Source organism: Dreissena polymorpha, chromosome 3 (genome assembly GCF_020536995.1).
Source record: "Dreissena polymorpha isolate Duluth1 chromosome 3, UMN_Dpol_1.0, whole genome shotgun sequence".
Classification (NCBI taxonomy): Eukaryota; Metazoa; Mollusca; class Bivalvia; order Myida; family Dreissenidae; genus Dreissena; species Dreissena polymorpha.
The window spans coordinates 82,276,788-82,292,697 of NC_068357.1; the positions used below are offsets into that span (position 1 = coordinate 82,276,788).

At 37.8% G+C, this 15,910-nt stretch overlaps 2 protein-coding genes across 5 annotated transcripts in view; one reads left to right on the forward strand and one right to left on the reverse strand.

The window, feature by feature from the left end:
- Positions 1 to 3,767: 3,767 nt before the first annotated feature.
- LOC127875004 (uncharacterized) lies at positions 3,768 to 7,607 on the reverse strand. Of its 4 annotated transcripts, none has more exons than XM_052419732.1 (5): positions 6,371 to 7,607; positions 5,458 to 5,830; positions 5,017 to 5,231; positions 4,431 to 4,688; positions 3,768 to 4,243 (listed from the first exon to the last, which is right to left on the reverse strand). In XM_052419732.1, the coding sequence occupies exons 3-5, from the start codon at positions 5,167 to 5,169 to the stop codon at positions 4,064 to 4,066; spliced, it is 591 nt and encodes a 196-aa protein (XP_052275692.1). In that variant the 5' UTR covers positions 5,170 to 5,231; positions 5,458 to 5,830; positions 6,371 to 7,607; the 3' UTR covers positions 3,768 to 4,063. The 4 variants fall into 2 exon arrangements, 2 of the variants coding, with proteins under 2 accessions (XP_052275692.1, XP_052275691.1); XR_008047212.1 differs by having other exon boundaries at positions 5,017 to 5,236.
- A 5,493-nt stretch (positions 7,608 to 13,100) lies between these two features.
- LOC127875001 (ATP-binding cassette sub-family C member 10-like) overlaps positions 13,101 to 15,910 on the forward strand; it is a 34,622-nt gene continuing 31,812 nt past the window's right edge. Inside the window, exons 1-2 of the mRNA XM_052419725.1 lie at positions 13,101 to 13,340; positions 14,353 to 15,864. Coding sequence (XP_052275685.1) covers positions 13,332 to 13,340; positions 14,353 to 15,864 — 1,521 coding nt within the window. The 5' untranslated portion in view covers positions 13,101 to 13,331. The remainder of the gene's footprint in view (positions 13,341 to 14,352; positions 15,865 to 15,910) is intronic.

Sequence of the window (15,910 nt, forward strand, 5' to 3'; positions counted from 1 at the left end):
AAAGACTAACGCTCGCTTTTTATTCATTCGTCTTTAACAAAATACGTTTTGTTGGTTTTCTCAGTTACATATTTATATTTCAAGCATCTTATTGTTTTATTCCACAATAATGTGCAGACATTTATTTATACTAATATTGTTATCTTGCTATGTCTTCTCTACCAGCACAGGTGAAACGTCAAGAAAACTCGTGGCGTCGAATGTAGCTTTTCCACCACCAAATGTCCATAAGCACCAGTTTACACGATTACAAATATATTCTTTACACCTTTTTCACACGTTTATCATGTTAGGGAGTGTTTCGGATGCAGTTATGACAATATGGAATGATTGGTTTAGGGTTTTGTTTTATCAGATAGCTTTAAAGGGGCCTTTCCACGTTCGGTAAATTGACAAAATTGAGAAAAAAAAAATTGTTTCAGATTCGCACATTTTCGTTTTAGTTATGATATTTGTGAGGAAACAGTAAAACTGAAAATTTACCATGCTCCAAAATAGTCATAATACGCATCTTCTGACGATTTAAAAACCTGAAAAGTATCAAGCGTTGCAACGCGAAACGATTTAATAATTTGGAGAGTTTTGCTGTTGTCGTTATATTGTGTGAAACTACGAGGATTGCTTATATATAGTATAAAATACAACTCACATTGCATGTGGACGGATGGTCGAGTGGTCTAATTTGTTTGCCTTTTACTTCAGGACTCCAGAGGTCAGTGATTCGAGCCCTGCTGAGGGTTACTTTTTTCTTCCTTTTTAAATTTTATTCTTTGTTTTTTTGGAGCTGTTCACATCCAATATTTACATTTATCAATATATAGCATTTAATGACAAACTTCGAAACATGCCAAAATCTCTGAAAAGGCCCTTTTAAATGTTCATAGCGTTCGGTATGAAGGGACAATATGAGTCTTTTACATTGAAACTCGACACCTTCTAGCCTTTCTGCCTGCATTCGATCACAAATATAAAGTGAGATACAGTCGATGATTACGTTAAAGGGGCCTTACACGTTTTGGTAAATTGACAAAATTAATAAAACAAATGTTTCAGAATCGCACATTTTCGTTGTAGGTATGATATTTGTGAGAAAATAGTAATACTGAACATTTACCATGATCTAAAATATCCATTATATGCATCTTTTGACGATTTAAATCAAATCGCTGAAGGCACTGCAGTTGTTCGCTGTTGTCGTCCTTGATTATCGTGTGCACATTGCACAGGCTAATCGGTGTGCACATGCTTATCTTATTTGGCGTGCATTAAACCCCGTTTTCCCTGAAAGCAGCCAATTTGTACAGATTTCAATGATAAACACTAGACTGGCCAATGTCGACTTACAAGCTGGTATATAAACTCACTGCTAGAGGGTTTATACACTCACTGCTAGAGCAGAATCATTTATCGGCTGCTGCAGACAGGCAGCGGTAATCGTCCCTTGCAGGGTGGGTTGTGGTTCTTACCGTACTTAAGGTTTCTAAGCACATACTGATTTGCAAAATATGCGCTGTAAATTTAGCTGGCCGCTAACGCGACCAACTAAAAACTGAAAATTATAAAGCGTTGCAACGCAAAACGATTGGATAATTTGGAGAGTTCTGTTGTTGTCGTTATATTTTGTGATGCGACAAGGATTGCTTATATAAAGTATAAAATACATCATTCATTGCATGAGAATGGATGGCCGAGTGGTCTAAGCGATAGACTTACTCCAGGGATCAGTGTTCGAGGCCAGTTGAGTGTTTTGTTGTTTTTTTTCATTTTATTCTTTTTTTAATGGAGCTTTTTAGATCCAATGTTTATATTTATCAATATAAAGCATTTAATGATAAACTTCAATACATGTCAAAATCTGTGAAAAGGTCCCTGTAACCTGTTATTCTAAGAAGTGCTAATCCCATAGCTTTGTAGCTTCACGTGATAAGAGGTTAATCTCGTGTTTAATGTCACAAAAGATTGGTTTACGCACAGTCCCATGGGCAGTCTCCAGGGCAGTGCACTCTAACAGGAAGTGTGATCATCGCCTCCTCTGCATAAATGCATATGCGGCAAGTTGTGTCAACCTCACTTTTGTTGAAACGTGCTCTGGTACTCTGAAGAATGTATGTTCCTGTCATCAATTTTAGCTTAACTATAGGGCTCTGTTGGCGTCCCAAGATGATCTTGCAGATATCTGTAGCAAAGTGTGATGTCTTCCTATTGCTATGTGTTTTAAATTAAGATGTCGTAATGTACTCATATTTAATGGGGCCTTTTCACAGATTTTGGCATGTTTTGAAATTTGTCATTAAATGCTTTATATTGATAAATGTAAACATTGGATCTTAAAAGCTCCATTAAAAAAAATAAGAATGAAATTTAAAAAAGGAAAAAAGTAGACCGCAGCAGGGCTCGAACTCGTGACCCCCGGAGTCCTGGAGTAAAAACCAATTAGACCGCTCGGCCATCCTGCCAAGTATGTATGAGAGACGTATTTTATACTTTATATAAGCAATCTTCGTAGTTTCACAAAATTAAACGACAACAGAACTCTCCAAATTATTCAATCGTTTCGCGTTGAAACGCGTTATAATTTTCAGGTTTTTAAATCGTCAAAAGATGCATGTAATGGCTATATTAGACCATGGTAAATGTTCAGTATTACTGTTTCCTCACAAATATCATAACTAAAACAAAAAATTGCGAATCTGAAACAACTTTTTCAAATTTTGTCAATTTACCAAAACGTGAAATGCTTTTGTGAATATCAGCTCTTGCCAGTAACTATAGATGGAAGTTTTAACTCTCTTTTTCCTGATGTTTTTTTGCACTAGGTTTTTTAATAATTCTTCTGTGTCCCCAATGTCATATTGTATTTGCCAGCAGAAAGCGCCCAGCCATGATTAAACACCGCTTATTTAATGAAAATCCACCAATTATGTACATATCAGTTAAAAGTTTCACAAATATGACCCCGAAATCGAAGTTTGTAATTCTCGACGTTCAAATGTCAGTTATGACGGAAGGCAATTTCTATTTTTCACAATTAAACAAAAATTTGCTGAAAACTTCACTTACGTGTTTCATTTACTAAGGTTTTCTTCGAAATACGTCGTTCTTTAGTAACGGCAGAACAAATATACTCGGAAACAGTTGAAAATACACAAAATATTATATTTTAAGTTCAAACTTTTATTTTAAGCTTCCTGCTGGCAACCATGACGACATATGTGTGCGTCGTTTGATCTTTATGTTGTTGCATAGTGTTATTCAATACACCTCTAAAATCATCGTTGGATACCTTTTCTTTAATTATATATAGGATATAGGATATAGGATATTATATATATATAAGGACCAAAAAAATATGTTCAAGTACCTGTGGATTTTATTGTCATAAATTAAGAAATCATTATCTTCATGTTTGTTTTTTGCCTGTGGCGTCAGGGGCGTAGCTGGGCTGATTTTCAGTGTACTCAAACGGTATGATAGGGGGGTCCGGGGGCATGCTCCCCCTGATTTTTTTATCTCTATAAAGCCGTACGTGCATTCTAGAGAAGTTCCAGACAATATTATAGTGCAAAATATGGCGTGATAAACTCGGATATGATACCATTACGCAAAAATAGAACATTGGCGGCCATTGAAATTGCTTCCTATGCACAAAGGATAGGGTTTAACACATAACAAATGCACCTTTCAAATGTCAAGTGTTTACTTTAAACCAATCAAATAGTGATTGCTTTACATCTACAAGCAGTATAACAAAAACATCATTTCTAACCGCAACCTCTGAATATTTACTGATTGCAATGTTCGTTTTTAAATAACAGCGCAAGCCTCCTATTTTGATTATTAGCAAAAATGTCAACAATCCTATCAGGATCAAGCTCCTTCTCCCTATACACGTGCAGAATGCCTAAACCAGATAACCTCTCTGTCCCCATAGTGCTCCTCAAATAGGTCTTCACCCGACGCATTACGGAAAAAGATCTTTCCGCGGTTGCAGTGGAAACCGGCATGACCGTTAGTATTGCCAAGCACGTTCTTACGGATGGGTAGAGGTCGCTGCTTGCCAGTTTCAGGGCTCCTTGAAGTGTGCTAGGGGTCTCTGGGCGGTGCTCAGCGAGGCCTGCGTCTGTCCACCACTGACGCCATCTTGAACATTCCCGGAAAAAACATTTTCGTCGACAGGTAAGCTTGTCCTAAAAGCTTGGTATTTGCCAGAAACGACGTCACTTGAAAGTCCATCGCTCTGAATCTTCAAAAAAGAAAACATACTTCAGGTAAATACATGAAACGGACACAAATTAATTGAATGAAATATAAGACGAATGTGATCAAATATGTTAAAATTATACTAGTTTTGTATTTTTGTTGTTTGTACGTTGATAAAAAGATCATAGGATAAATCTAGTTTTTTATAAATTATCTATTTTATTACGTACGGCCGAAGGAATGCGTTTTTGGGCAGGGAAGCGTGGGTTGGCTTGCAATAGCCCTGCATCAAGTTCTGTCAGCAGATGGTTCACGAAAGGAAGATACATGTTTCTCCAAAACGAACTAACATTATCTGCCGGAACATTTGGACGATTCTGCTGCCTTCCAAAGTGTCTAGGTGCAGACGGTTGAATGTCGACCTCTCGTGCTATAGCGACTGACTTTTCGTACAAACTATCCCACACCATGTCGTCGGCTCTTTCCGCCTATTTAAAGAAACATTACATAATAATTATAAAGATGAGATTAAAGTGATTAACCACTCGGCCACCGAGGCGCCGGTCGCAAATTAGACTATGCAACAAACTTTAAATGTGTGTTGGTTTCCCCGTGATGTAACAATATAGTGAAAATTAAAACAGATCATTACGTATTTCAATAAACGCGCTCTGAAAAAAACAACATCGCGTGGTCGTAAAAATGTCATGTTTCTTAATTAATGATTCTAAATATAAAAAATCTTTTAAAAACAAAATCGTATGCGTGCTAAAACTTTAGTCAAGATTTATATACATTTATAAATTATTACCATACCTGAAGTAAAGCATAGACTACACGTGCGTCAGTCACAGCCTTAACAAGATCGCACTCTTCCGCCTGAAGAGCGTTTGAAAGCGGCACCAAGGCCAGTAGAACATGCTCTACTGTCACGAGAGTCACGATAAAATCGAATATCAGTACAGCCATTTTGTATATGCCCGCCTTCGTGTCTCCATGCTCCGCTGAAAGCTAATCTAGCGCCGTGACCACTGTACTTGAATAGGTTGAAAATAATTTTAATTGCATTATTAAAACCGTTAATTGTATGGTATCATTATTTAATATAAACATACAAATACAAGTCTTAGGAATGCATTACAATATTTAAGATTTTCCTTCATGTGTTGCATATACGAAATTTTATAAATCGGGTATAAGAACAAGTCGGTGTTTGACGAATGGACACTGCAAGAACCACAGTTTCTGAAAACCAACCTGTAAGAGGCCAGGAACGTGTAAAGAGCATCGGCCCTTGCTGACCAGCGGGTCTCGCACAAAGAACGCAGCTTGGTCCGCTCTGCCATGGCCTCCCTGCTAATATTGTCGTCGGCCACAGTCTCCTGGAACTACAGAAGTCGTTTGGCGGAGTAGTTGAAGGCAAAGGCTACCTGCTGGACAGTATCCATCATGTTCTTAGCATACCTTTCTTTCGAAGCGTGTATTATGGCTAGGTTCAGGCAGTGAGCCTTGCAATTAGTATACACTGCCTCTGGTATCAATTGTCGGATTCTTGCCTGCACTCCGCGATACCCAGACATATTACTGGCCGCGTCGTATCCTTGTCCACGCATGTTCTCAGTGCGTACACCTGTTAAAATAAAAAAGCATAAATAAAAACAACATTCCATCCAAAGACGGTCAAATTACCTTACCCTTACTAATCTTAAGAGACGCTATGCGCAAGAATACTAATCATCATTAATTTATTTGTATAAACATGTATTCACTTTTTGGAAACAAAATAAAACGGACATATGTCTTTGTCTCATTTTTACTGTTTTTGTTATGATACGCGCCAAGCGAAAAGTACACTCTGACATTTTGGTCAATGTCCAGAAAGTGTAGATCAAGGCCGTCTAGCGCGTCCACAATGTTGATAAATATTTGAAAACTGATCTAAAAAATAAAATATGCCTTCTTCGACTTATTGTCGAACAATGTGGGTCCTGATCAGACTGTGTGGATGCAAAGGCTGATCTAGGCCACACTGGTCGCAAAATCCCGAAAATGTCAGAGTGCCCTCTTTCCCATGACATGACTGAGTTATTTAACACAAATGTATATGCACTAATATGACAATATTTTGAATCTTTATTTATTAGTATTAAATAAAATTTAGCTAATTTACCTAGTTTAGTGAGGATATCAATGAATGCGTTTGCCAGAACCTCGCCTGTTGTACTAGTCGTGCTCGAAAACCCCCAAAATTCCTCCCGAACGGTCGACGTCGTCTTGTCCACGAAGCGAACACACAGCGACATCTGTTCCATGGTCGCGGCGTCTGTAGCTTCGTCAGCCATAAATCCAAACACACCTGCATCATTGCACTCAGCAACCAGGTCATCAGTTATGATTTTACCGCAGATGGATATCAACTCGTTCTGAATCTGTGGGGAAGTATACTTTGTTCTAGGATTGCATGTGTTTAAGTGTTCAGATAGAACCTGGTTGTACTTTGCCTGGTAGTGTAAGAGCACCCTAAAATTGCCAAAATCATTCTCGTGGCCACGCAAGGCAATATTTTGTTTCCCACAGAGAATAATTGTCTCTACAATGCCACTAAGGATTTTTCTATTCTTTTCAACCATGGCGTGGTACTGTGATACACAAGTACGCTCTATATCTTTTTGTTTCCCTTTTGCAACGGCGATGAAATTTTCAGCTGCGATTAATTGGTCATTATGAGACTTGCTTTTCGTGTGCCGGTCTACAATTTTACTCATGTTGCACCAATCTGTCAGGGGCAAATTGTTCAACACTTGGCTTCGACCATCTTTGCTTGCAAAGACGTAACATGGTGCACAGAATATACCATCTGAAGATAGAGAATATCGCATTCAGGTGTTCTTTTGAAACCAGGCTGGTTGCGCTTTTCTTAAGGTGCCGCCGCTTATCCTGTAACAAATTCAACAATGCTTATGGTAAATAAAAACGACAGAAAAATACATGGCGGTGGTAGGATTCGAACTCGCGTCGCTAGATTTCGACTCTAACCACTGAGCCATACAAGCATTTGAGTTACACGAACAATTAAATCCATATAGATCTATAATCAAATGCTTGATATAATTTCACAAATACATCTTTTCAATATTTGTTCTTGTTTTAATTCAACATTGTAATAAAAAATAATAATAGATCTGCAATTACTTTTATGCTACAGTAAATCAAAATTTCATGGACGGGTAGATCTTGTGATAACATTGTGGTTTAAGGCGTAAGTTTAGTGACAATTCATTGATGCATTTACTTTTCAGTTATTTAAAATAGAAATCTACCTTGTAGGAAATATGAAATGAAGCACGTCGGTCCATTCCTTTGTCAAAAGCCCTATCTTCGAGTATTCATTGATTCGGAAATCAGCGGCAAAAACATCACAATACGGCGGGCTATGTTTATCCGCCATTTTAAAGACTGCTGCGGTAATTCATGCGCAATCAAAGAAGTTCTTCGCAGATCTCAATAACCCGCCTTGTAAATACAGAACATCACTATATAACATGACAGTGTCATAAAATGTGTAAAAAAATATTATTGAAGCAAAATTGCTAAGCATTGGCTACGACATAGTTTTTATTATTGTTTGCATATTCATGCGAGAATAAGTTCCTCACTTGACGGTCTAGGCCGAAAAGATACGAGTGTCTACGGAGACAGTAAGAAGATTTATTTTCTGATATATTTTTAAGTCATTACATTTGGTATTTATAAACATATTTTAAGATATTGTTATTTTATTTTGCGTGAACGAGACATTCAAGAAAAAAGAAATGAAAAAAACAACAACAAATATTCATGATCATTCTCGGAAATGTACAAAGTAAGAGGATATTCACTGCGCAGATCGAGTGCGCAAATCGAGCGCGAAAAGTTCTACGTGAGACAACGTACACAATCTGTACACCGTACTTTATCAGGGTAAAGGCCCCAGTCTCACTATGATGCCGGCGGAGCCCCTTTGTGTGATCCGAGATCTACCGGGATGAACCGCGGCTCTACCTGGATGAACCGGAGCTCCATCGGGGATGAACCGGGGAAAACCGGGGCTTCACCGGGAAAGTATTAAAATGTTTAATACCTCCGGGATGAACCGGGAGTCATCGGGAAAGACCGGCAACGACCGGCGCGGCACCGGGAACAACCGGGACGGCACCGGGAACAACCGGGACGGCACCGTAGCTCCACCGGGGCCCATACAGCCCCCGGCACTGGCATTCGCCGGGACGCTATGCCGGGACGCTGCCGGCTTTCACCGGGGCACTACCGGCGACAACCGGGGCTCTGCCGGGGCTTCACCAGAATAAACCGTAGCAAGTCCGGGTTGACCGGGACTCTGCCGGGCTTTGGACCGGCTTCAACCGGGGCGGCACCGGGAAATAGTGTGACTGCGTTAAAAAAATTCTACGAATCATCCCGGTCCTCGCCGGTCGATCTGCGTTAGCGAACCGGGATGGACCGGGGCTCTACCGGCAAAAGTGAGACTGAGCTTACGTGGATTTTCTTTTGTATACACATTACAAAGGAAGAATGAGTGTTTTCCTGATCTGTTAACTATGTAATAGAAAGCTATTTTAAGCTATTGAAAGTGATTTATTTGACGCCAACAAGAACAGTTTATTGCGGCCATGTTGTTGTTGTATATCTTCGACGCCTATGAAGACGAACCTCTACCAGATCTGTAGAGTTGAACAAAATGTTATCGTTCCCACAATCAGTGTCCTCCACCGTCTATGTACACTGTTGTATATACACAACCGAGATCTGTGGATTCAAGACGGTGTAAAAATGGGTCTATGTAGACTTCTGTACTGAGAACTCCCCCTGTCGCACTCCTTGATTTATGTGGAAAGGCTCTGACAACTCACTATTCCATTTGACAACACTGTTTGCATCTGTTTGAATACTCTGTATGATTGACTAGTGCCTATCAGTTAATCCAGCATGGTATACCCTTCTTGGCCATGATCAACGACGTCGAATGCCGCTTTTGCATCAACAAAGATCAGGTTCACGGCTCACCACTTTCCTTGCATTCTCTGGTTACTTCCTCCACAATCAAAGCAGCATGTAGCGGTGAGGTGGGAGGTGTGAAACCTCGCTGGTATGTGCTCTGCTTTTTGCTGAGGGTAGGTGAGATTCTGTTTCTGATCACTTATTCTAGTATCTTTTCTACAACTGGTAGAAATGTAATTCCCCGGAAGTTACATACGTCAGAGCGATCTCCATTGCTTTTGAAAACAGGTGTGAATGATCCAATCTTAAGGCTAGTTGGATTGTCCCGAGTTTTATAATAGAGTTCAATAAGTGTAACAGTACTTTGCGTAAATCCACCTCCCCCCCCCCCCCCCCCCCATTCAGGATACTTTCGATTGTCAGCCCATAAAAGTCGACAGATTTACCCTTATTAATGTTTTCATGGCTTTTTCAAGTTCTTCTTCAGTTATTATTCCAACGTCTCGGTCCTTCCCTAAGTCCTTGATATGTGATAGTTCATTGTGAACAGTTTTATGATGTATGCTGTCGAACTGTGTGTTCTCCGTTTTTGTTGCTAGGGATGAAAAGTGTGTATTAAAACCTTGCAGAATTTCATTTATACCAGTATGCTGCACTCCACTGACATTTAAATAATCGGTATGACATGATTTTGTTTTGCGTTGTCTATTAACAAGCCACTATGTGCATTCATAATATTCTCTCGATCTTGTGTGAGTCTTTGCGCATGCTCACGCCTAATTGAGCTACGAAAATGTCTTTTACATTTCTTCATTTCTTCGAATAGATTATCTTGAAGGTCCCTTGGTTTTTCTGCTTCTGCCCATAACTTGAATGCTGAGCGAAATTCTTTTAAGGCACCTCCTATTTCATAAGTCCAGATTTTCAGTTTTTGATTTGATTTTTTTACTTTTATCTTACTGATTAAGAGTTGAATAGTGTCTTTAACAATTTTCGTGACTTTAAAAGAACATGCTTCAATATCTTCAGTGTGTAATAGTTTTCACAGATTCTTTTATCCATTTCATTTTCCAGCATAGCACCATCAATTTTGTCCCATTTAATCTTTTTAAGTTTGATTGATTTTTTCTTTAAGTTCACAGGAATTTTAAGTTTGATTGGGTAATGTTTTGATGTGTTTGACTACAAATTTCTGAGGATCTCTTTTTAAAGAGGCGCTGTTTGATCTTGATGAGGAAATAGTCAATTTCTAAGCATTCACGGCCTTTAGGGTCGACATAGGTTTTCCCAGAAACGTTAAACTTCAAATTTAGGTCTTTTATCAATTCAAGAAAATATTATGTTCCAGGAAAGATAGGTCTCTGAATAGAAAGATCTGTATTCATTTCCCCTCTAATCGATAATCTAAGAGAGTTTTGTTATTTTATAATAATTTCCCGCAACTGATAAGTACACTCTCAGAATTCCAATTCAGCATTCTTTGCTTTTTTTTTAAGGTCCCCAAAAGGCATGTACACTTAAATGATGAGGAGTTTAATTTCACTATTGATCTCCATTAATGGTATTCTCTCATTTCCATCGCTAACTGGAGTAACTAGATATGGTCTTTGCTTTTCTTTCATAACACCGCTAGATCTCCATGTCCACTCGGGAGTTGAATTGGAAGCAGTGGGTTATCCTGGTCGGTAGCTTAGCAGATCCCTTTACCAATATCTCCTATTAAATACAGTTTACCCTGAATCAACCAAGTTGCCTGCAATAGTATAAATTCTGCATTTTCATTAAATCGTTTATCAAGTATCCACGTGTAACTATATTTTTGCAATTGTATGAGAGTAGTGTCACCTCTTCGTTTCACTCTTGTAATATCGGGTCCGGGGGTTGGGTGCGCGCGGCCAAAATACTAGGAGTTGTTTTTCCTTTTGATCCATTATTTCTGTACTGCTTTCTATTGGAATCACACTAGTGTGGATTTTGTGCGTTCTATTTTATGCGAGGCGCTTGAGGTATCTCGTTTCTTACTAAATTATTGTTAACAACAGAAGGATAGGACGTTGGTACTACTAGTGTAATCTAATACGTCCGTTCTAGGTAGTCAAAGTATCTGTCCGTAGCGTCAGTGTCCGATTTCGTCCGTAATGTGTCAAAAGCAGGTCGAAAGCAGGTAGTAGCGGCAGTGCTAATGTCTTTCTGAGGAGTGCATACACGTTACAGCGCTCGTTGTATGCAGTCTGAAAATATATAAATTATTATACATTATATGTATACATACAGTATATATGATATATGTGACAGCGGCGTCGTATTGCTCATCTGTGATCCCTGAAATTATATACTTAAATATTTATAAACTGTATAACGTATTTGTTTCAAAGTTTGTTCATATATATATATTATATATAGGTAAACAATGCTGCGCTGCAAATACAGAGTACAAAGTTTATTCAATCTCTGATATACATAGACTATAATATAAGCATAGATAACAAGAGAAAACAGTTTTATACACTTTTATATATATTGGTAAACAATGCTGCGCTGCAAATACAGAGTGCAAAGTTGACACACGAAAATACTACAACGCAAAAAATTAATTTATCTTCGATTGTACGTTTTAGAAGTACTTACCAGTGTTACCAGTGTTACCACATTGTATGTGATGCCACCGTGAGCAGTTGTCACATGTCACCGCTCTGGAGTTTTGTTACACCCGTCGTAGACAAAACAAACAAGGAGGCGCTGGCATGGTGTTAGTCGAATTATCAATTTAAAATAATGGTATACTATAATCATGTATACATCTTTAAATACTAAACTCCGCAGTGGCACGTATTACTCAATTAAAGTTATAACCAATAAAGTAATTAAACAAATCGTGGAATTAATTGATTTATCACAAATGGTTTCTTGTTTATTTGAAACCATTGCAAATTTTCAGCGATAATTGTTCGCACCAACAAATTAAACGAACCGCCATTTAATTAGCATTTAATGTTTATTTGAAACCATTGAAAACTTTCCGCGCTAATTGTTCACACCAAAATTTAAAATAAACGCCATTTGATTAGCAATTTAAAGTTAAGTTTGTGTGAAAAACACAAAAGGACTGATACGCATTTTTATAATATGAAAAAAGATTTTTAAAACGTGTGTTGTGTAATCAGATCAACGGGTATCAATAGGTAATAAATAGGTAGATTTAAGATTATAGTGGTAATTTTAAAATTATAGATAAAAAAATATCTTACAGATGAATTGTGTCCGTAAAATTTCTGCAAAAAAAAATTTCGGCAAAGACCTTTTTTCATTTTTCTTACCTTTCAATACCCGTATATATGAAAATATCTTTACCACGAAGCAAGGTATTCACGCTTTCGCGATTATGACACGTGTATTGTTGATTGTCATCACCCGCCCGCGGTAATGTACCTGTCAATTATGTTGTTAATTCATCGGTCTCCTTTATAACGATAATCCCTAAATTCTTGAGTAATTTAACCTGGGAATCTTTAATTGTCGATATGATCTTAGCCTTTGCTTCTTTTTATAAATATAAAGGAAAGTATGACATGAGACAAATGTGCCGATATCCAATAGTCTTGCTTTATGATAATATTGTCACTGAACAAAGATGTAAAAAAACACATCATAAAATACAAATTATTACTTTTCAGAATATGCCTGCAATAGACGTATATAAGGTCAGGTATAAGGCAAAAAAACGCTGAACGATGGTTATCAAACAATGACGAACCTTAAATTCATATTATGAATTGATTTCATTTATATTACCATATATAATATAACATTTTATTTTGATAGGGCGAGTCGTTATATATGTGGGGCGAGTCGTTATACATGTGGGGCGAGTCGTTATAAAAAGTGGGGCGAGTCGTTATGGGGCGAGTCGTTACATTACCAACATTGTAATTTCAAAATAATTTAACTAAATAACTGTGAAACAAAAAATCGTCACATAAATTCACTCTCTACAGTTGCGCGTGGGGCAGATGAATCTCGAAACAAAAAGCGACACCTAGATCGGCTACCAGTTGTTATGATACGAAAGGTACACCGTATTTCTGCAGCTGAATCATCGGGCAGACGCTTGACAGAAATCAATAAACATTAACTTGATGATTAAGGTACTAATAACTATAATTATAAATATTATTTCGACACGGTCAGCATTTATTTCATAGATGGCATAACACTTTAAAATAAAATAATTTCAACCATTACGTCTCATTTTCATTTCAAGCACTACATTTCATTTGTTGAAAAAAATAATTGTATATCTTCTTTCGGATAACCTATTGATTCGGATAAAAGAGCTAGAGCTCTCTCAAACATCGGTTTTTTTTGAATGCGTTCAGCTTTAATGAGTATATAGGTACAGCAATCATGCTATCAGTGCCAATATGCAAAAGAGCATGATATATAGACGATTTTTACCCTATTTGTTTCGAGAATTTTTTTTTCTTCATTAATTTAGATTACACTTTTAGATCCATCTTATTCACACATCACAGTGTTATATTCGCAAAATAAGGTAGCTGATAAAAGAAGTCCTAGCTTAGGAGTGCATTTCAATCTAAAGAGGTCAATGGTAACAGAGACCAATCTTGATAAAGATTTTGATATCGCAAGCTTGCATTTCGATCAAGCACTGTTTTGTAGTTGGAGAATGTCAGGTCAAGATCAAGCTCACTTTTTGCTTTGAACATTTGGAAAAGCAGTTTCCACTTTATATTGAACTTAAGTTTTGGTGGAGATATAGCACTTAAATGGTGTGTGTACATAGATTACCTTACATGAAGACCTTGCTTTTAATCCAGGTCAGTTGGGTCAAGATCAGAGTCACTGGAACATAGAATTTTAAAAAAGTGTTCGGATCAATAACTTTAGTTTGGATTGAGAAACTGTGCTAACATTTTGTGTGTATGTAGCTCACACGTATAACTAGCACAGGATAATCCGATTCCCTTTTGACCATTTTATTTGAGTTTAATTATACAGGCTCTTCAGTCATTTACAGCTATTGATCCTCAACCAATGATTACTGTATTTTATCTTCAAATATGCGTTATTACAAACAACATTCTAGGTATTTAAGCAAAACAAATGAAGAATTCCTAATGTTTTTGTGCATTTCAGAAAAAGGACATGTCTTCCGAACCTTGGCACCAGTTTTGTGGACATGGAGAGAATTTTTCCACCTGGAAGAATGGAGACTTCAGCCATTGTTTCGAGCAAATTGTTGTTGTGTGTCCTAGTTACATAATTTTGGCCATTACAAGTTCATTTTATATTGCTTCAAGCCAGAGTTCTTTCCGTGGGGTATACAAGTACTTGCCATTACCATGGTATGTCATATTAAGACTTGTGGTGACGATTCTGCTTACCTTTACAGCCGTTTTCATACCGATTGATACAAAATATCTGAACAAATTTGAAGTGAGCTATTCTGATATAGTTACAACGTGTACAGTGTCATTTTCATGGCTATTGCATTGTTTTTATGTTTATCGGTTAAAGTATCTTGATTGGGCGAGCTGGCGTGGAGCTAAACCAATGATTGTTATGATGATACTACCATGTGTCTCTACAGCAGCACAGCTGCATACAAATATTCTTCAAAGATTAAATAAATCCCCATCGCAAAATTCAGTGGAAGAATATAGTGTTTATGTGTCCACATTTCTTCTGTTGTGCTACTTTTTGACATTAGTGCCAGGATCAGTACGGGTGATCGTAGAAGAAAATGATGTGTATTATCGGGCTATTAATGAAAGTTTTGAAGCTAGAAGCCCCTTATTAAGTCAACCTGGCACTAATTATAGGAGCATTTCACAAACAAGAGAAGCAACTAAAGTAGCTGAAGAAAATGTGAATTGTCTTTCTTGGCTAACGTTCCACTGGGTGCAACATATTCTGGCTAAAGGCGCCAGAAGGTCGCTACAAGGTGCGAGTGATGTCTTTATGTTGCCGGTGAGGCTAAGTACTGGACTGTTGTTCATGAAATTCACAACCATACTAACCGGAAAGTGTGACAGAAAACTAAGTAATAAATTAAATCGCTCTCTAAGCTCCAACATATCTTTGAGTTCAAACAGTGTAAGCACGGTACCAGATGTAGCATTTTCAAGACAACATGCACCAAGAACTGTGCCTTTAGAACACGGAGAAAGTAAAATAGAACACGGAGAAAGTAAAATAACACTTTTCAAAGCTCTTAATAAAGCATTTGGGTGGGAATATTACCTTCTTGGAATTCTTAAACTTCTGGCAGATATATTTGGTTTTGCTGGACCAATCTTACTTAACCTGCTTGTTACATACATGGAATCAAATACCGAGCCTGAATCCCATGGCTACTGGTATGCTGTGGGGCTGTTTGTGGCCACTTTTCTGGGATCAGTCTGTTCTACTCAGTTTGACTACAACTGCAGTGTCATAGGCTTGAAAATCAGAGCTGCAATTATAACCACCATCTACCAAAAGTCTCTCTCTGTAAGCAATGTGAGGGCAGGTAAATTCACGAGCGGACAAATCACCAACTTCATGAGCACAGATACGGACCGGATTGTGAACTTTTGTCCCAGTTTTCACGCATTTTGGAGCCTTCCCTTTCAGATAGCAGTGTCTCTCTATCTCCTTTATCAACAGGTTTGTGGTGCTATATCATTATATAATACACCATGTACCCAGTAAA